The sequence below is a fragment of the Vidua chalybeata genome, chromosome 3 (assembly GCF_026979565.1).
Source record: "Vidua chalybeata isolate OUT-0048 chromosome 3, bVidCha1 merged haplotype, whole genome shotgun sequence".
NCBI lineage: Eukaryota > Metazoa > Chordata > Aves > Passeriformes > Viduidae > Vidua > Vidua chalybeata.
In genome coordinates this window covers 72,575,071-72,596,913 of record NC_071532.1, presented here as the reverse complement: position 1 = coordinate 72,596,913, position 21,843 = coordinate 72,575,071, and the positions used below count along the sequence as shown (strand labels likewise).

At 37.4% G+C, this 21,843-nt stretch overlaps 1 protein-coding gene across 1 annotated transcript in view; it reads right to left on the bottom strand.

The window, feature by feature from the left end:
* Window positions 1-1,936: 1,936 nt before the first annotated feature.
* The window catches only part of SIM1 (SIM bHLH transcription factor 1), a 47,822-nt gene continuing 27,915 nt past the window's right edge, over window positions 1,937-21,843 (bottom strand). Inside the window, exons 9-11 of the mRNA XM_053938246.1 lie at window positions 15,655-15,820; window positions 7,860-8,265; window positions 1,937-5,165 (exon numbers count right to left, since the gene is read on the bottom strand). Of these exons, the coding sequence (XP_053794221.1) occupies window positions 4,435-5,165; window positions 7,860-8,265; window positions 15,655-15,820 (1,303 nt within the window). The 3' untranslated portion in view covers window positions 1,937-4,434. The remainder of the gene's footprint in view (window positions 5,166-7,859; window positions 8,266-15,654; window positions 15,821-21,843) is intronic.

Below are 21,843 nucleotides of genomic sequence, written 5' to 3'. Positions count from 1 at the left end.
TGAAATGTTATGTGACCTTTGGAACAGCCAGGCTGATTTTCTGGGGTGGCTGTGCCTTTTCCAGAAATAATATGCCACCTTTTATTTTTTCCAATTCACTCAGCATGCTCACATAAATGAACATATGGTGGTTAACATACTTAGGGACATTAATGAATAAATGCTGCATGTGTAGAGACAAAAATGAGATTCAGATAACAGTGATTAAAGGACTTTAAAAGAGCAGAATTTCACTGTGTAACCCACAGTTACAGTATTGCAGACAGATCAACAACAAGCCATTTTTAAAGCTTAAGAAATACTTTTGGGGCTCTTCAACTGGGAGAGATGCACTCATTTTTTCAGAACATAAATAACTATTTTATGGAAACACAGCCATAAGAGTTATTATCTTCCATAGATCCATGCTCACATCTTAAGATTTCAGGAAAAAAGAATTATAATACAACCCTCAAACCTATTATTAGAAGTCAGCTTTCCTTCCCTTGCACATGCTAAGTAGTACCTTACTCCACAAATATTCCCATTTGAATAAATGGGACAAATTGCTGAGTAAGGTTATTCTTTCAATTTAAGAGTTGCATTGCAAATTTGTCCAGAATCACAAACTCTATGCTCATGGGGTGAGATTTCATATAAAGACTAGAGGATTTTTATTTCTTTAAACGAAAGAGATGTACTAAGATTGTAATGCACAAAAACCATAATGCACCATCCACTGACATCAATAAGAAATGGTTTGAAAGAGCTGTGGTCACTCTGTATTTGCAGTAGTTGCAAAATATTAATTTTATGTTAATAGTAAACCAGTATAATATTACAGAAATGATGCAATACAGCAATTTATATTGTTTCTATTCCAAAACACAACATACATACCTTATTTAAAATTATAACCTTTAGCTAATGTAATACATTTGAAACTTATTTGGTTCAAATGCCTTGCATTTTTCAATTTTGCAAGAAATTTCTTCCCATCTGATTTGGAAAAGGGAGAAACATAAAAAAAGAGATTATATCCTTGAAGGATACTAAATGAAAATTTGAATTACATAAATATGTAATGGAAAAAATAAGCTTTATACCATATTGAAAAGCACATGTAATATGAGCTGCAGTGATATTATATGCTATAATTAAGATTTGCAGAATTGCTTTCATGTAGCATGAAGCATGCAGATCTATGTTTGCAAAACTCAATGCTTTCTGTCAATTTAGAAGAAATTCCTGGCTATCTAAAGAAGCAGGATAGCAAACAAGCTGACAAAAGACATTAATCTCCAGCATACTGTACTGAAGTGCTAAGGACTGCCAGTTGCTGGAATCCCATGAGGAGAGAGCGCTTCAGCCTTTGCTTGTAGCACAACATGGCTGCATGTAGAGATATCTCTACTGATTTATTCCATTCATTACAGTGCATTTTTTGCCTTTGTAGTGGACTAGAACTATTGAAAATAGGAATAAATAACTACAGTCTTGGGATCACTGTAAATAAGGATGGGGGACTTTTACTGTATAGCACACAGGCCTTTTTTCCTAGGTGAAATCATGTAGCATCTTATGCTGTGCCTGTTGCTCTTATAAGTCTTCTATTTTTCAAAGGTGCCTGTCAGAATGCAAATGCAACAGTCACCAAAGTGTGGTTTCCTGGCTACTTGTGGCCATTAGACCATAGCCAGGGAACTGCAGCTGGTCTGCAGAACTCTGTTGCCTTTTAACTAAAAGCTTGAGAGCAAGGGTGCTTCGTGATCCCAAGAAATTTGAGTGCTGAGAAAACCCTATTCATTCAAAGAGTTTAGGAGACTCTTGTAATACAAAGTAATATTGACACTTAGGTGTGGTTTTAGATGTACTTGTAGGGGTAGTATGATACCATGTACCTCTAATCTAATTCGCTTTACAAATTGTATTTTAATACTGTAAAATGAGACTCCAAGTACAAGTTTATTCATATTATTCATAGGAACAAGTGAAATAAATACGTATCCAGAACTAAATTTATCAAAAATACTTTCTTATTCCTATGCTTTAGGAATATATACAATTGTTGGGCTGAAATAAGTCCAGTTTGGTCCATTTCTTCCTCTCAGTTAACAGTTGTCAGGGTTTTTCTTCCCTCAATTATTTGCCTTGTTATCTTAAAACAAACAAACAAAAAAAAATCTCTATCTGCTTCTCTTTTTGACCTTCATTATCCATTTGGCAATGAGTCAAATAAACTTCATGCCAAATCATTTTGTTCTCATTCTGCCTTGGCTATCATTTAGTGCCCTGTCTCTCATTTCTGCCGCTAGTTCAAATAGTTTTAGACCATTATTTATCTCTCCTCTGTGCAGAGTTTGGTGCATATCAGTGACATTACCCCTTACTCCTTTCCCTTACAAAGATGACAGACCCAGTTTATTTAAAGTTTTTATTAGATCTTTCAGTCTCTTTATCTTTTGCTGAGCTCTGCTCCACCTTTTTTGTTACGAGGTTTAGATAATAAAGACCAGACTCTGTTGTTCTCCCTTGTGTTCAACATGCATTTCACCAGGAGCGATCACACTGCAGTCAACAAAGGTTGCTTATGGAGTAAGGTACTACTCAATTCAAGATTCACAATCTGCTTTGGAGTGATCAGGACTATACACAGTATTCCAAGTTCAGAGAGGTAATTTCCTCTGCTTTCAAGTACACCTCTACTTACGTGGTTTATAGTGTTATTATTTAGCTTTTGCTTCTGATTAGTTTTATTTGGAAACAGTATTTTTAACCCACTCATAGCATGCTGGTTTATATTTAGTCCCATTGATGACTCAGTCCCATATGTTGAGCTTCTGAATGTTACAAATTAAGCTAGTCTTAGAGCTAATCTCATTTTAGTAACCACCTCAGGTCCCCTTTTCTCCACATTGGCATAAGAGGGAGCAGTGGTCCCTCCTGTTGCAGTCAAATTTGGGAGCATATAAATGCCATACAAAAAAGGACAGGTCTAGCAATTGTGACTACAAACATCCTATTTTACATTTTTAGCATATGTTTGCATTTATTCTTTTCCAATCAATCAGTGTCTTTGTTCATGTGGTTATTAAAAAAGCTTTTTAAGTTCCTCTGCCTCTTTTGATGTCTTGTATAACTCCAGGACAGGGCCTGATAATACCAGCATTCTTAATACAATTTAATTCATTGGAACACTGATTTTCTGCTACTTTTTAATGTACATATGGCTGATTTTGATATCCAGAATATTTTTTGATATTCATTAAATCATCTGCTGCAATCAAGAAGAGAATTCATATTTCTTTATCAAGGTCATGCCTGTTACTTCACTGTGTTTCAGACAGAGTAGTTATGATATTCTATACTCTCTTAATTTACTCCAAAACTTTATCAGAAGTTAGATAAACTGCCAAAGAGTTTTTACCTGTTCTTGACTCATGTATTTTTACATTTATGCAACTGCATTTGTATTTTACAGTAATATTTCTATTATTCTATTGAGTTCCTTCTATGTTTCAAATTAATTCTTAATTATTCAGCCACTTTTCCTTATTTTATAATTATTACTAAATGGCATACATAGCTACAGGGTTAAGTGTTTTTCTTAGACCATTCCTAGTTCCAGTCTATTCTCCCTGTTTCTCCAGGCAATTTTCTTCCATTTCACTCCACTACGCACCATGGGCAACCTTTCAAAAACATGAGAAGCATCTCCCATCTCTACAGCAAGACAAGCAAGCCCTTTGTGTTTCTCAAAACTACAGTGAGAACGCCCCTCTCTTTTTAATACAGTAGAAGTAAATATTTGACCATACTAATGATAAGGACTCTTTTCAAATCAAGCATATGTAAATAGCTATGTTTGTGAGTACACAAGGACATAACAATTCGAGGAGTTCTCTCTTCTTTCTCCTTTTTTGATGTTATATTGGTCAGCCACGGATGCTTTATACCATACAGCAGCATAACATACTTGGCCTTTGGGGAGTAAACAAATCACCAGAAATACACATTTTGTTGTGTATTTTGAAGGAACACATCCCAACTTCCTGTGTAAAAAGAGTGCATAGCAGTTCTGTTGCCTGGTACCTATGCAGTTCAGAAGATCTGCCCTTGGGAGTGTTTCCAAACAACACCTCTTACACAATGCGGATAAACTGCTCTGCCACAAGTACTCCCTGCCTCCCTGAACCTCTTCTATCCTTCTCAGCATGCATGGCACCAACTTTGAGTTTAGCTCCATTTACTCTAACCCTGCATGCCAGTGCATTTTTTTTTTTTTTAAGTAATGCGTTTTACCTAACTTATCCCCCCCAAACCTTAGGTTCTTCTTTCTAGTGCACTGTGGTATGGGAAATGCTGGTAAGGACAAGGTCATGAAAACATATAATATCTTCCAATTAGATCTCAAAGGTTATTTTTCAAAGCACAAAAGTTTTTAGAAAAAAAGTGTCAGCTTCCATTGGTTATTATAACAGATGTTCCCTTGTGTCCTTGTGCTGGATCTTGCTGCATCCTTAAGTGAGAAGTCACATCAAAGTGGGATCCATTACAGCCTAGTGAATAGTTTCTAATTGTCTCAGCGTCATATAGATGCTCCAGGGCATATCCAGTTAGTGTGTAAGCATGCTTATCAAAGTACTGCCTGTGGGAGCTGTAATAATTTGGAGAGGCTGCTGGGTGGTCTCCTTGGGTTTGATGAGGGGACATATCTGAATGCAGGTAGTCTTTAGCAAGTACCAAACTAGATTTTGATATTCGATCAGAACTGGGGCTGCTTATCCTAGACAGTGTTGTGGGGCTGTTGTCATAGTCATTTTCATGGGGGCTCATAATCTTTCCATCTCGCTGCTGGATGTGTTCACAAGGAGGAGTGTTGGCAACTGTTGGAACGCGGCAGACGTCCGCTGCCAACTGCTGCTGAGGGTAGCTTGCAAAACAGAGAGTGTGCTTCTTCCCTGTGCCATTAATGGAGACCAGTGGGTCAGGAGTGGTTTTCCGCAGCTGTAGCCTGTTTTCTTCTTCTTTAATCATTTGCTGGGTGGCTCTTATTAGAGTTTCAATTTTGCTGGGCTCATGCGGACTGTTCTGATACTGCTCAGTACGGTATCGGTCGCCTGACTCACTGGCAGAGCCAGGATCAGGTGAGCTAACAACACTGTCCTCATCCCAGTGTCCTCTTCCTAGGAAAGAGAGAAAGGAGACAAGCACTGAGGATTAAGTGATTTTGAAGAACATGTAATCTGAACCTAATTTCACACACGGAAAATCAAGTCAGAAGTGGGTCATAAACATCAGCAAAAAAGACCCCTTGCTTTGCAGTGACAAACTCTAGTTTCCAGTGTCTCCACTTGAAACAAGTAACACAGCTGAAAATATACAAAGAGATCTAAGCACCTCAACACAGGAATCTGGTGCCACCTGATACACTCTTGGGTAGCCAAGTACCTGCATAAGCCCTGCAGGTATGGAAACAACTCTAAAACAACTCGAAAGCAACTCTGTCTTTCAGAGCAGCTAGAGGCCAGGCAGGGTATCCTAGGGCATGTCAAAGTGCCCTCAATGCCAGTGTTCAGGCCCCTGACCCCTTATGACTTCTTTGCATCAACAATTTCTGAGTGAATTAGGGCCATGGTAAAAAATAAAAATCTCAGGGAATTACAAATGTACAACATTCCAGCCTTTCCAGGAGCTAAAACAGAGAAAGCATTGAGAAATAGCTTGTGGTTATGTAGAAACTTTATGCACGATATACAACAATAAATAACCACAAGTGGTGAGGGAACTCTTCAAAAGCTCAAGAACCCATAGCTGTTAGACAGGGACACTGTAAAAATGTGATGTCATATCCCCATGCATAACTATTTGCTTTTGAAATGGCAAAATATGACATTCTTACCTCTCTTTAAAAAATAAGGCCCATATACATATCAGAGAAGGTGTTCAGCTTGCAAGTAGCTGAAAGGACAGAACCATACCTGTCAGTCCTCACCAGGAAGAAAGTGAGTGGCCCCAAAACTTGAATGGTCAACATTATGATAAAGGGCTTGATTTGCTGAGATACATTCCCTGCAGGAGGGCTTGTGTGAGACTTGCAGATATTACTTATCAGTGCCTCTGCCTTGGCACACACAAAGTCCTCTTTGGGAATGAAGCACTTTGGGTTGGTTGACAGTACTCCTCAAAGCAAACCCATTTTCAGACTAGCACATGAAGTTTCCCCTGTTTTGTGTTGGGTCAGGGCATACAGATCTGCTTGGGTTGCAGACCAATACCACTGCATTGCAGAGTTCACTAGAAAAATCAGTGATGGGCTTTTGCAATCAAAATATCCTGCCACTGCTGGGGAAGTACTGCACACAGACATGAATTTACCCTTCACATCCTCTTAAAAGGTGGACCCAAAATGCCTGGGCTAGTCAGGTTTTTCCCCCAAAGCTATGTACAGACTGAAGACCTACTGAAAAATGTTACACTTGATATAAAGAAAACAAAACTGACAAACCTGCAACACCTGAAATTACAGCAAAGTCAAACAACACACTAAAACCAAATTATATTATCCATTTGGGTTAATTATTCTTGATAGAGGTATGGAATTAATATCTAACACTTTTCCATTTGTATGTTCCATTTCCTCAGTATGATATTTGTATGGTCAGCAAGAATTATCATGCATAAAATTTGCCAGCAAATTATCATACTTTGCTGGAGTCTCTTCCTTTGAGAAGAAAAAGCTAGAAAAACACAAATAGGGCAGAAGTACGGAAGAGACACAAGGAAGAAGGCACGTTCTCACAGAAAAAGTGGAGAACAGTCCTAATCTGCAAAATTTTCTGCTCCTTCCATTTTCTGGTTTTTCTCTGGTTGTATTTCCTGGAACTTGCTATTTAATAATTTTTTCTAATCTCAACATAATTTTCCTCAGATTGGAGCAAAACAGAACAGCTCTTTTTGTTTACAAAGCCTTGTTCTGCAGATCAATGGAATAGTACTAATGTAATCTGATTTTATGAGTTCTTTAGAGGCAACGTTTGTTTTGTTAGACTCTTTTGTAGAAAAAATTTTTTGTTGTTGTTGTTGCATCCATCCTTAAAACCTTGAATTTTGACTTTAGGGCCAGTTACTGTCTTCCAAGACTTAAGCCCATAATTTTAAAACCAAGGACCTTTGGACATTTCCAAACCCAGTATAAGGCTTTCACTGTGTTTTTTTTATTAGCTTCAGCCTCTGAAAATGTGCTAATGCACTGAGTTTGCAACCTGTCAGAAACTAGACAAAATTTCAGGCTTGGTGCTGAAAGGATGGAGAGATTCAAATTGGCTAAAAATTACCGCTAAGGATAAATGTCTGAAACCAAAAACAACTGTCAATTTTAATAGCCAACTTTAAATAAACATCAAATCGTACAGAATCTAGTAATAACCAGTAGGGAAAAAAGTCAATCGGGGAACAATTTCTCCAACAGCTTTCAAGATTTTTTAATCTCTAACTTGGATTTAGCTATTATTTTTTGCTAAATATATTCCATCTGAATTGTCTTGATCCTAAGTCTAATGACAACCGCTTTTCTATCAAGTGGATTATTTTGTTTATATTTTAAAGATCATGCTTAAAATCTCCCCAGTCACATGTTTCCACTTTAATTTCACAATGAAAATATAGCAAAATTATATTTTGCCTCATGTAAGCCAGACTATAAAACTCAACTCAACTTGAATTTTAAGTATTGCTCATCTCCGCAGATGCGATCCCTGAGACAAGAACATACACCAAAAACATCTCATTTTCCATCTTTCACATCAACAGCTGTATGTTACTGTCGTATTGCTTTAGCTGAGATGGTGTCGCTTCTGCAAATCCTTGTTATGTCTTACCATGAATCCTGTGCACTGACGTTATGTGGGGCATACTGTTCTCATACGCTTCTCTGCTCTCAGGGGACGACTTAGTCAGAGGCAACGCTGAACGAGAGCCCCACCAGCTCTCCCTTCCCGGCTGCGGCGTGCCAAGGAAATAGCGGCCAGCTTCGCATCTGCCTCCTTCACAGGCCTGAGTGTGGAAATGCCTGTCATCAGCCAGCCTGGAGTGGTCGAGTGCAAAACCGTAGCAGAGCGCACTGCGGTCTGAGTACTGTCTGTAGGCACAGGAGACGTCGTGGTGCTGGGAGCTCGCTCTGTCCGCAGGCTCCAGGAGCTGCGGAGAAGCCGTATCGGTCAGGGGGCTCCCACCCCACTGGCTCTCGTGGTCAGACTCAGATCTCTCCGTGTGAAATCCAGAATACTGCAAAACAGGAGAAGCAGAATTACCACACGTGGGTGAAATCTGTGAGTAACTGCACTGGTAAGGCAGAGTGTGTATGTGACAGTGTGTTTTTTGTGAGCATGTCTGCACCTTCTGATTGGGCTCCTGGTCCTTTCCTGTACAACACCCTGTAATGAGCTCACAGATGACAGGACAGACCTCATGAAAATCTAAAACATCCCATGTCAGCCCTTAACAGCCATCTCCTTTATGATGTGTAATATTAGGCTCAGAAACATCAATGTTGCGATTCAATATATTTTTAGTATGTCCAGGTTTTTCTTGTTGCTTTGAAAGCTGTGCTTATGCTCAGCCAAGGTGCTCCAATGCACTTCAGCAAAACACTTCCAAAAGGGACTGAAATAACACTGCTTCTGGAGCATTCTCACATGTCAAATTGAAACCGAATGTATTTGAAGGATTTTTTCTAAGAGTTCATTCTCTTTTCCTCATATTTGGTTTGTTGATATTTTTTTTCCTTACTTGGAGTTGCATCTTTGAACTCTTTCCTCTTATTAGGAGGAAAAAGCTGGCACTACCATCCTTTCAGAAAGGTAAAGCTCTAAAGTGATGGCAGATAGGTAGGAAGCTAAAAATCCAATCTCTATTGCAATATGGGAACAAGGAAAATCCAGAAACTATTTGCCAGTAAAGGTGACTGCTAACCAAAGCAGGCAGAGTGAGAATTTTTCACCCTCACTAAAGCAGGGCCCTCCCAACACAGAAAAGCAACTAGGAGGTTGTTGAAAAATTAGTCAGGACAGGAACATGAGCATTTGTTTGGAGAGAAGTAAGGGTTAAGTTAAATGTCACAGATTTCTAGATATTCATAACGAATGTTTCCAACTTTTGGATACCTTTTGGGAAAGGAAAAGAATGTTTATTAAACCTCCTAGGATTTAGCTATCTCATTTTTAAAGCTTTTTATTTATTGGAACTGTCAAACTTCACGGAACATTTTTAAATCAATTTCACCCATGATTATGGGCTGGGATGAGACCAAAGCTGTACATGCTCACCTCTTCAGCACTGCACACTCATGTCACAAATCAACATATTACAACATGAAACCTTGGAATTCTCCCATTCCATCACTCACCTTCCATATGCCCACTCTGCTTTTCCTTTTAATAGACCTAACATAAGGTTACCTTCCTTTTCATTAGATTAAGTTGCTATGAAACTCCTCATTATCAGCCAGGATCAAGGTTTTATGCACTTACCAATCTAAAGTACTTACCAGATGTTTGACTTAGAGAAACCTAAACCATGTGTGCAACATCAGTAGAGTTTTTGGCATTTAATTGGGCATTGCTTCAGTATTCCAGTTTATATTTGTGAATACTGTTTAGGTTGTGAACATGATAGATTATTTAAAGGAAACAAAGAAAGGGTCATGGCTTTGAGGAAGTCAATTATATTTTGTTATTAGTTGCCAGAAGAATACCCATAGGCAACAAGCCTACCAGTAGACATAGAGGAAGTCAGAAAGTATAGTGCCCCGATACTCCTCACAAAGGTTTAGAGATGAAAGGAAAAACATGAATTTTCATGAAGTTTAGATAGTTACAGAGCCACAAAAGGGCTCTTTTAAATGCCAGTAATTCAACATACACTAACTAGGAACTTTATTCAGTCACCGCAGTGTTCTTGTCATCAAATGGAGCATCTGTCCCTTCTATTATCCTTTCAGATCTAACATCTACAAACTGCTTAATCACAAAGACACCTTCATAAATAACAGCTGAATTATTGTAAGCTTTTTTACAAAAATATATTGCAACCTTTTTTACAAAACAAAAATTACTGTAAGCTTGTTTACAAAAAATGTGATAAAATTAAGTTTCTAATAAAAAAATTAGAAATTATTAACAAGATTAACAGTTAATAAATTTAATCTAGAATGCGAAATCAAAAAAGAAAACTACATTTTAATCTGGTTTTAATTTTAGAACTGTTTTTAATGCTCTTTTTGAGTTTGACTTGTATAAACCAGATTTTTTAATTTTAAAAGTTAAGCAGAAATATTATATAGTGTAAGCCTAAATGCAAATATAGAAAAGTCAAGAGTTCATTTATTTTCTTATTAAAAAAAAAACTCCTAGTATGTAGTTCTTTCATGAGGAGGACAAGGAAAATTAATTTCTAATAATATTATAATGAAATTTCTTTTTTGGACTATTTATAATAAATGCAAGAGAATCTTTCAAACTGAAAACTCTTAATTTCCTGTCCTATCTCTACTAGGTATTCTTCTGTTAGTTATCTTTTTCATAGGACACTTCAGTGTCCAACGTAGCTTCTCTTGAAGGGAATATCTTCAGTTAACTGAAAAGTTGTGCAATTTCTGCTTTTATCTTGAACCTAATCACAAAAGGCCTTTGTGCACCTTTCTTAAAGAAAGGGAAATTATCTCACAGGGTTTTATATCTAGTATCTCAGAAATGCACTGTGTGATGTCATATAACCACGTATCAATACTTGACTCATCTTCTTTGTACTTGATGTGAATGAAGATTATTTGAGATCTAATCCATGTCAGGTCCTAGGCCATGGACAGAATTCAATTAACACAGTCAATTGCTTGGGGCCCACATTTTCTGCCAAGGTTTGATATGATTACTTGCTGCTAAGGTGCAACATAAGCAGACACAGGGCAAAAATATGTCCAATTTCCTTTAAAGCCAGCCATATCTCTATTTGGCATCCTCAGGCTGCCTGCACTGCTGCAGTCCAACTACTGCCTCTTCTGGGAATCTGATGCTGACAGGTGGAGACTTCAAATATGGGCATGTGTGACATGTTGATGGGGGGAGAAATGAAAGTGTGATCAAAGATATTGCTTTACTGAAATGGGAGTGGAAACACTATCTCTCAAGTCAGAGTTAGGCTCCCATATGTCAGGTGATGAAAGACCATAAAAAATTGAATCAGATTTAATGAAAATTATGGCAAATTAATATCAGTTGATTTTTTATTCAATCCCAGTTATGTCTCAGCAGAAACATTTTATCTTCTGCTAATTTCTGCTCTCTGACTTCTATCAGGAGTCGGAAGGCAAAACTAATTTATTACTTTTGGGTTTTTGACAAAATTTAATCAGTAGATAGTGATAAAGGACTTCAAACTGGCAACATCTGAATTCCCTTCAGGTGATTTTTGAATTGTCATCTGACATAAAAAATAACAAAACATAAATTAAATTGTCCTCCAGCTGGTCCCTGGAAACAGAATTGTCACCTCTAAAAATTAGAAATGTCTTCCAGAGTGGTAATCCAGTGTACAATCACAGTGAGAGCGCACCAGTAGGATTAGCACTGACAAAGAAAATGTCTGTGGGCCATCACTGATGCATTTTCATTGAAGGAAAAATTTCAGGAGAGATAAAGAGACAAGGAAATAGGAAGATATAAATTCCATGTCTAAGGAAACTTACTTTATAAGAGTCCATGGAAGTGTATTAGGCCAGTAGACAATTTAATATTTCTTGTGTGATTTTCTTTTGCCTGCCCTTCCATTCCTTTAGGTGTTTCACTGGCCTGAGGACTTGTTCTGTCATACACAGCAACATCAGCCTGCTCTACATGCCACCCCAGATGTTCAAACAGATATTCTAGATATACAATTTTCTGGCAGCCTACTCAGGTTTTTATCATTATAAACATTAAATATATGATGAGACCCTCACAGAGCCGTCTTTTCCATGAAAAACTTTCACTACATCAGCATTAACAGCTTTTCTCTTGATTTGTGTCTGAACCATGAGGAAAAAAACATCACAGATGCAGGCTGCATTGTACTAAGAACATATGCATGACTTAAATCACTTTTATCTTACATTTTACTAATGTAATCCTGAAATGAAAAATATGCTCTTTTCGCATTCACTATTATAGGCACAACAGATGGTGAAAGGCTTAGATTAAAGTAATACAGCATGTCCATTAAAATAACCCCCACTGCTGGTGACTCTTCACCAGACCAGGAGTTATGTTTACTATAAAAAGAGGGGTTTGCTTTGCTTTTGAGCACACAAAAAGTTGCCAAAGCTTTAGGCTACAGGAAGAAATTAAAGCAAAACAAAAGCCAGGCTAGCTAGAATTCTGCCTGATTCTGTTATCTTTACTCCATTCTGTGATATGCCCAGATGGATTGCAGAATTAATCCAAATTATCCATCTAAAGGAGATGTAAAATTAATATATCTCTGAAATCTGATGCATTAATATATGCACCTATATACCTACTTATTAATATATACCTATACCTCCATCCAACAGCTCTTGGGTGCATCCTTATTTGTATGTGTGCTTTCATGAGATACATACATACATACATACATATATATATATATATATATATATACACATATATATATATAATCTTTATCCAAGAACTAAGATGAGATATGAAGCAATAAGCATTTATCCAGATCTCACCATGAAACATTTCCACTGCAGGCAGACAACAAACAAGTTAAACACTTTTAATAAAATCATCATTAATGGGACATTAAACTCCAAAGCAGTTCAGATTATTGTAATTAAAATGTTTTTCCAGTCTTGCTGCTATTGCCTGCGTATGGAATAAATGAGGTCCTGGGCTAGTTTTTGGGAGCACAAAGGTGCTGGGCTAGATTTTGGGAGGCCCTCATGATGATTGATGATGATGATGATGATGATGATGATGATGATGATGATGATGATGTGGGGGAAGACTACAGGCATCTTTTAACCAACTCATGATTTCCTTTTTCTGCAAATATCCATCAAACCTTCATCTGCCTTTTTGGTTTTTTTTTTTTCCCACCATCTCTTTCAGCTCTGCACCGCTCTGGTGGGACAGGATTAGAAAAGCACTCTTCAGACTCTCTGAGAAAATTCTGCAGCTGGGCCACGAATTTTGGGTTGCTCTCCTCTCTGCTTGCCCTTCCCCCTGCCTGAGGCTGGTTTCACAGTACCCACTAGCCCACTGTACTAACAGCACACAGTGTTAATCAGATGCTGACCAATGCCTCCAGTTCAATGAACTCAGTTTCACTTAAGAGTCCGCAAGAGCCACATTATGCTATGTTTACTTTTGCATAAGAATTGAGGAAAAAACCATCAACACTGTCTTAGATGACCAAGACACCCACCCATAGGAATAAAGATTCAGCTGAAAGTGATTAGTATAATTTTCATACTGTTCCATCTCATGTGCTTAGGGACACACAGCTGGCAAGGTGAAGGATTCTCATTCAGCACACAATAAAGCATATGATTTCTTTTTCCCTTCAAGAGAGAAGCAAAGTAAATGGTAAGGGAACAAGAGAAAAGGAAAGGAAAAAAATAGGCAAGAAATTATGCAATTTAAAATCTCGTAGGTGTCCTTGACTTTAAGAAGTACTTTGCCCGCTGCCATTTCTTACTAGTAAACTTCCTGCTTCCTTTCCTCACCACAGCTCAGGCTCCTGTGTAAGCCAAAACCCGTGACCTCACTCTTCAGCTGTGACTTTTAAGTCACACTCTAATTCTCCTCTACTGATTGGCAAATTACATGGGCAGGAGACTGAGGGACACAGGCTGTACCACCTGCTGCATGTTCTTCACAACAGCTTCTCTTAGTCTTTCAACAGTTTATTCAGTGGTGGAGAAGGATGAGAAGGAGGCAAAGCCAAGCTGCCAGCATTACTTGTGGTGATGGGCTGCAATGAATGGTATGACCATTTTTCAAGATACTGGCAACTAGCATGGCTTGCTTCTTTTTGAATGATGAAATATGTGACTTTAATATCAGGCAGCTGGTAATGAGGATGCAAAATGAAGTGGAGACTAAGCACCCTGGGCCTTCAGACAACACTCCCTGATAAACCAAAAGTCACAATGCTGCTCTGCTCATTCCGTATTTTTTTCTGGTGACAAAAAGAATAAGGAGGTCATACTTTCAGAAATCAGATGGATGTGGAAGGATAACAAGCCTTCAGCTGGGATTGTCCTGCTAGCAAATGAATACTTTGTAAAGGACTGTATAAAGCAAGATGAAATGTAATTACAATATATCAAAGATAGTCATAAAAACTGAATTTAGAATGATTTGTATGTGTCTTCCCCAGTTCTTTTAAACAGTTTGATTAAAATTGTTTGATGAAGTGCATTCAAGAAGAAGGCTTTTTTAACAACCCACAGAAACATGTATGAACAAGTGAGCTATAATAACCTCTGACAAATGTTAGAGTCTTAGAATTAGGAATTCATATCTAGGTGCTCAGCTAAATAATTCCTGTTCCAAAAGCAAATGTCATTTAGCTGAAATTCTTATCCTTGGTACTTTTGAGAGGAAAAAGAAAGAAAACAAGGAAGAGATGTAGATATTTGGGATCACACTGCACACTCTTAGAGGTCCATTTAGTAAACATTGTGCCTGCAGAGAAACTGTAGTTATTAAGGTCATTATCAGTTAAATATTGAGGCTCTTTAAATATTCTACTAAATACTGAGATCTTTAAAAATACATAGCTCTTCAAGGTTACCTCTTGAATGCATATGTTTATATCCAGTTTGTTTAAATATCCATCTATATCCTCTTGTGTAGAGACATAAGAGCAGTAGGACTTGTATCGTTAGTAAAGATCACAGTTATTTTAACAACCATGTTTTTGAGCTAAAAGTTTGATAGTGTAAGGATGCAAATGCTGTGACATTGCCTGCAGAAATCAGTTGCATAAATGTACTGTGTAAATTTCAGTTCACAGACCAAGTTGAGTTTGATCCATTCTCCAAGCTGGGACATGTTCCTTACAATTTAGGCTTGAAAATGAAATCTGGGAAATTAAAATCTACTGATGCTAATGACCACCTCCTACTGTTTTCTTCCTTTCAAAGCTTTACACACAGAAAAGTACACATTTTCTTGTTCCAATTCACCAAGTTGGCTGAGTGCTTTCCCTCCTCTTGACTCACTCCTCTTGAGTACAATTTCAGTATTAACTGCTACCAAATATCTGGCAGCTTTCTAGATTTGTTGGAATTAGTAAAGACCAAGTAAGAAAAAGCAAGATTTCTCAAATGGCAAAACTCACAGTCTTCTCAAACCTAGTATCCAAAACCAATATTTTCACTTGTCCTTGTGTCCTCTTCTCATTAACTCTGAGTCTTGTGCTGCTACTGTTGTTGATAATGATTTATTATGCACGCTGAAACATAAATGTTTCCAGCTTTTCCAGAAGCAGTTTAAAGAAACATATTCCTGTCTCAAGCTCGTATAACCTGCCATCCTTTATTCCCTTTGAGTAACATATTCTTTGGCCCATTCTAGTTTATTTGGGTAAAGTAGCAGCCAAAATCAAGATATTCAAAAATATTTAACTTAGTTTTTCAAAGACAGCTACCTGTGGGTATGGTGAGGTCCTTGATTTTGACTTTGTGCTCGAGAGGCGAGATTTGCTTCCCTTTCTATTATCCGTTATGGTCGGAGCTGAATTTGCGTATGAGAATGCCGGCTTGGTAGCAGTGACCTGATCCAGGGAGAGCTGTAGTCCTTTATATTCAGTATCCCTATATGAAAGGCAAAAGTGAAAAACAAACTCACTTCATGTCATAATGGGAAACATTCTTTTCTTCTTACTGGAGGGTGGAAACTAAAGATATTTTTAAGAAAAAAGAATAAAAACCATCCAGGGCACGCCAGTATATCCCCCTAATACATTTATGGAGTATAGCTTACTAAGCAATAGCACTATTTTTATACTGAAAATATGATTGGTTTTTGCATCCAGCTGTTATCATCCTGATCTACTTTCTTCTGTAATAAAAAGCAATGGGATGGATATTTCTGAGATTTGTATTACAGTTCTACATTGGTCACACAGCTAAGCAGTAAATAGGATACATTTTCCTCACAACTGTTTTAACCATACAACTACAAACTTTCCGTGTGTGCATTATGTGTGTGTGTGTGTTTACATATGTGTATGTGGGGTGCACATAACAGCCTAGATGGGTGACTAAATAAACTGAACAAAATAATTTTTAATGGAAAACACTTGATCTTTAAGGTTGTATTTTTCATTGCTTAAGAAGTTTCAGGCAATTGTATAAATTTTTTAGTTTGTTTTTTTTTTTCTCTTTTATGGGTCTTATGAGTGTTTATACATCCATTTTTAGTTTCTTATACCAGTTTACCAGTCAGAGAAAACAGCTAAATAAATATAAATCTTGTGATTTAAATAGCCTGTCCCTCACCCACAAAATAAGAGGTTTTCTATGGGAAGCTATATATAATGTCAGTTTTTGAAGTTTGGCATTAGTTTCTTCAAACTAATGAACACATAAAAGTAAGGAAAACTGGCATTGTTCACAATGTCTTACTAAGCATAATGAGGGCATATGCATTGGACTGCACTCCTCTGTGCACATCTGCATGTCTGCTGATACCCAGGGGAGTAACAAATGAGCTCTCCAGCTTTCATGTAGTCATACGGAACCTATTCTGACAATGATTTATTAAAAGAGAGCAAAGAAAGAGCTTCTTCCTGACCTATCTACCTGGAGGAAAAGAGGAAGGATTCTTTTTTTTTTCTTTTCCTTTGTGTTTTCAGTAGAGAAGTAAGAGATAAGGGAAGAGTAATGCTGCTCTTAAGCAGTCAAGGAGGCAACATATTCATTCACACATTATCCCATACCCCATCTAAACCTAAAGATTAGCACTTAATGAATTATAGTTATAACAAATTGTTTACCTAGCTTTAGCAACAGTATCTTGGTTTATAATCACACAAATATTGACGTGTAAGCCATAAGAGTCTAACATTTTTTTATAAAGAAACTGCATCACAACCTAAGCATATTACGGCTTAGTACACTGAAATTATTTCAGATAAAATTCAAGGATAGAAGAATAAACTTGCTACGTCACTGAAAAAAGTAAAATAGGATGAACCACTGAGCAGCCACAGATAAACCTGCATAACCAACAGATTGATTCATCACAGTTCTACAATTTTTTTTTTTCTGGTAAAAGAAGAGGTTTATGTTTTCTTGGCATGCAGACAACGTATATGTGTCTGTGTATATAGAACACATGAAAGTAAATCCCTAACATTAGAACTGCATTGACTATACTGTTTCCAGTCCACAGCAGACAGAGATTTGTCAAGATTTGTAATGAAAATTAGTTCTTAAGTTCTTGAGGTAGTTCTAGTAAAGTAGTTCTTGAGGTACTTTCTTCAAATTTTGGCTTTAATAGAGATAGGTCTCTGCAAGAATACTTGCATTTCAAATATCCTGTCTGCAGTGAAAGTGTCTGAGTATGGGGATTTGCTTTGGTCTCTTTGACAGGTATGGTTCATCCACATATTTTGAAAGCATTATTTTTTCCCGTGGTTACCCTCAAAACTGTCATCCAGACACCTTGACTTGACATTCAAAGCGTCTGTCTCCATAACTGATTCCTAGGAAATTATCTCCATGTTATATGAAACACAAAAGATGTCACAGTCTTCGTACTTAACTGCTACAGTGCATGAGATTCTATCAATAGCCCTGAAAAAACTATTAGTCTCATCCTTGATATATACACTGCCCCCAACTATTTGATTATAAGAAGAGGAAGAGTCCTGTGTTCTCAGTGTCAGATGCAGAAAATACTACCACCAGAAACTAAAATTAATCAAAACTAATTTGTATGTTTTCAGAGCCTTAGGGGCATGATGAGGTTGTATTTTGGTTTTGAGCCTACCAACCCTTTTACCTCTGGTTTTGCTGGAGAACCCACAGCTCTGTGCTCCTGCCATTAACTCCCCAACTCTGTTTTTTGCCACCCTGCAACCATCTGCTGCTGTCTTGTGTCAGTGAAAAAGTTTTAAAACACTGGGAGGAATGCTACCCTGGTATTCAGACCACACTGTCATTCCAACACTGCTTTGTCTGCTGTTATAAGTGTAAGAGCCAAGCATTCAAAAATATAGAGACTACTCTACAATGTTTCTAGGTAATGGGAACCAGAAAAAAGCCCCAACAAAGCAGTCAAACTAGGCTTACCAAAACCTTGCATGCCATTCTGTGTTACTTTTCTGCATCCTTGGTATTGTTATGGTGAGGGCTCACCCTCCCAGAACACCACACCTTAGAATAAACAACACAAGCTTGTATTTGCAGCCAGTTGCTTAGATAGTAACTTCATCCAAAAAATGATAATAAAAAACTACCTGAAGTTCTTGCTGCCAGACGGAAAGTTTTCCCTTAGAAAAAGAAGACTCCTGTGCTCTCTTTGCAGATGAAATACCAGACTTTTTTCATCACTGAGTCATGCATGATTCAATACCATCTCAACCCTGTCCTAGAAGAGCAACCCTTCAGAACAACCAAGAGAGATACCAGAACACCATCAGCAGCTGCACAAGATAAATACCAGAAGTTAAAAAAGGAAAAGAAAAGAAAATATGGAGGAAGGGTCCAGTGGCCTCAATATCAGATGCAAAAGATATTCCACTAAGAAATGAAAACATTTTTGAATATATCCATATACACTGTGAGACAAAAGACTAAAGAAAGCAGGACCCCTAGTAATATACAAACTACAGATGGAAATTCTGACAGCTTCCTAGAGGAATTTATAAAACTTTCACCAGCATGGAACTATAATCTCCACATTCCTATTTTCGGACACCTGAATCCTCTATTACACAGTCACAGCCACATGCTAGTACAGCATCTTGTGTTCTGTGTATAATTAAAAAAAAAAGGTAGTGGATATGAGCCTCTTCCTCCAAAGTCCTCACCTTCAGGATCCCACAGGGATCCATACAATCTACATCTATCTACATGAGACTGCTGAGAGAGAGAGAGAGTGATATGGCATGTGTTCAATTGCTAACAGTATGTTGCTGACAATCTACTATTTATCTCGTTTTCTGATGCAACTATCATCACTATAAAACATCAGAATAACTACAGGAAATTAGCTCTTAAATGAAGAACAGATGGATCAAACTGAATCCAGACAAGACCAAAGTGATGCTTCTTTGCAAAGGGAAACACATTGAAGACCTCCATCTTTTCATGATGGGAAACAGCCATTCTTTCCACAGTTGGATGGAAATTCTAGGTCCTCTTTGACTCCTCAGAGAACATGAATGCACATGCTTTTGGTAGCACATGGTTCAAAAATGGTATTATTTTTCCTCTATCTTGTTGTTCCTCCCCATATGAGAATCTGGCTGGTATGGTCAATGTATCAGGCACCTACAGACTGGATTACCAGGCTTCACTGTAAGAAAATTCAGAAGACAAAGCATAAAATCTCCTTGCTACAATATGCTGCTTCCCATTTTCTTCTCAGATCTAACTCCCAGAAGCATTTCCACTCTATGCCATGTCTCTGGCTCTTTCAGTGCTCTTTATAAAGTGTGAACGTAATTTTGAAAGTATTTATAGGTATACTACATGTACACCATGAAATACCAAGGATCAATGACTGTACCAACTGCATTTCTCTGCAACGAAGCATCTGAAAGCTGAGTATAAAACATTCTTTACTAAAGACATCTAGCTATAGCAAACTGCAAAGGTGGTGAAGGATAATGGCTGAAGGAACAGAATGTTTGGAAGAAGAAGCCAATCTGTTTGTACGTGACTTGGATGCCAAGTGAATCTGCAACATTTATGTGAAATCTTCTCAAAATTCAGCTTTAGAACACACTTTTTTGCCTACTACTATGGCCAAAATGTACTATATGAAACAAGGCAGCAATAGTCTAGCTAATCAAAGTCTGAGTAAAAGATAATGAATCACTAGCAAACAGACACCAAAAAAAAAAAAAAAACCCAAACCAAACCAAACCAAAAAAAAAAAAAAAAAAACAAAACAGTAAGGGAGTATCAGAGCACCACAAAACCTGAATTCTCAGCAAACAGGAGAGTTTGCACAAACAGAGTGACTAAGCATGTGGTTAGAACTGATCATTAAAATGAAGAGAAAATGAGAGGGGTTTTTTATATGGGCTTTTTGAAAGAAAAAATATGAGGAAAGGGTGAGTCAGCACTGACGGAAATAATGTTGGGAAGACAGAGGTCCAGAGTGGATCACAACAAACTAAAACTACTAAACAAGCCGGGCTTTCATTGTAATTGTGTTTCTTTAATTAATATGAGGATTTTTGGGACTACTATAGCTCACTGTAGAAGTGAGACTAGACATTAGCATTAGACAGCTAAAGGCACAAGTAGTTTTCAAGATATTAATACTCCCTACTTAGTGTTTTAAGTAGGAACAGAACACTAACTATGGAACAGAAGAGAACTTAAGCCCTGAAAAATGCTCTCAAACAGAAAGAGCAGACAAATAGGATGTATCCAGAGGAAGAAGTAAAAGCATGACACTCATTAATAAAGAATAAATAACCAGATTCATCCAAAAGTACTTAAGAAGGGCAACCAGACTCAAGAATACAGATCTTATATATCCAGAATTATAAGCAATTTAACCTTCAAAATAAGAAGGAAATCTTCAGAAAATAAGAGAAAATTATAAATTCAAGGAAGATTCTGAAAAACTGTAAGGAAAAGCATCTTTTTACATTAATACCACTACATGCCAAAAAGGAAAAATAACCAACAAAGAGGCAGACATTTACTGTGCATTTAATTCCTTCAAAAGACATTAAATTTAGACACCTTCAAGAAGATTAACAGAAATTCAGTTTTCATATGTGGAGTTACAGCATTGAATGAAAAGGTATCATGGGAGCATCAAGACCTGACAAACACTGGATCCACATAATTCCTTACACATACTAATGACTCCTGGAATACAAGCTGAGAGTAAAAGCATTATGTGATCTTAGTGCAGCACATTCCTACATCATGGATACAATCATTCACCTGACTGAAATGAAACAGAAAATATTGTTCATGACAAAGAAAACAAGGTTTAATTACAATTGGTTGCACTATTATTTCTATTGAATACATGATGTATGTTCTTTATTTCCTTTAGTTTTACTTGAAAAATCTATGGATACGGTCATACACACTCTTCATTTCTCTTAGTTAAAAATCAGAAAAATTGTATTTGTCAGATGTTCTGCCAGTCTAACAATAGAAACTGTGAGATCAAACTAGAAGTGTTAATGTCATTAATGTTCAGTCTATTTTTCTGAGATATTGCAGTTTTGCTAAAATCAGACATGAAGGTGGTAAAAATCAGGCACTTTCTCATGCATGTCTGACCACAATACTGCAATATATCGTTCTTCTACTTTTACACATTGCCTGTGACTTTTAACATTTCCACACTCCAGCTCATGCAATGCTAACAGAGCCCCATTCAGCAGATGAGTGAAAAGAGAACAGATTCTGGCTGTTTGTCATCTTCATGGCTTCCTAAATCAGCAGATGGCACAACAAAACAGACAATTTCCTCATCTGCTGTGTCCTCGGTTCATGTACAATGTGTCTCAGAAATGTTTACAAAGGCCTCAGTCTGCTCACGCGATTTGTGAGGAGGAGCATATGCAATCCCTTTAGCATCTTTCAGAACTGGTCAAAATAAGGTTTCTTTGAGGTTGTACAGGAAGCCA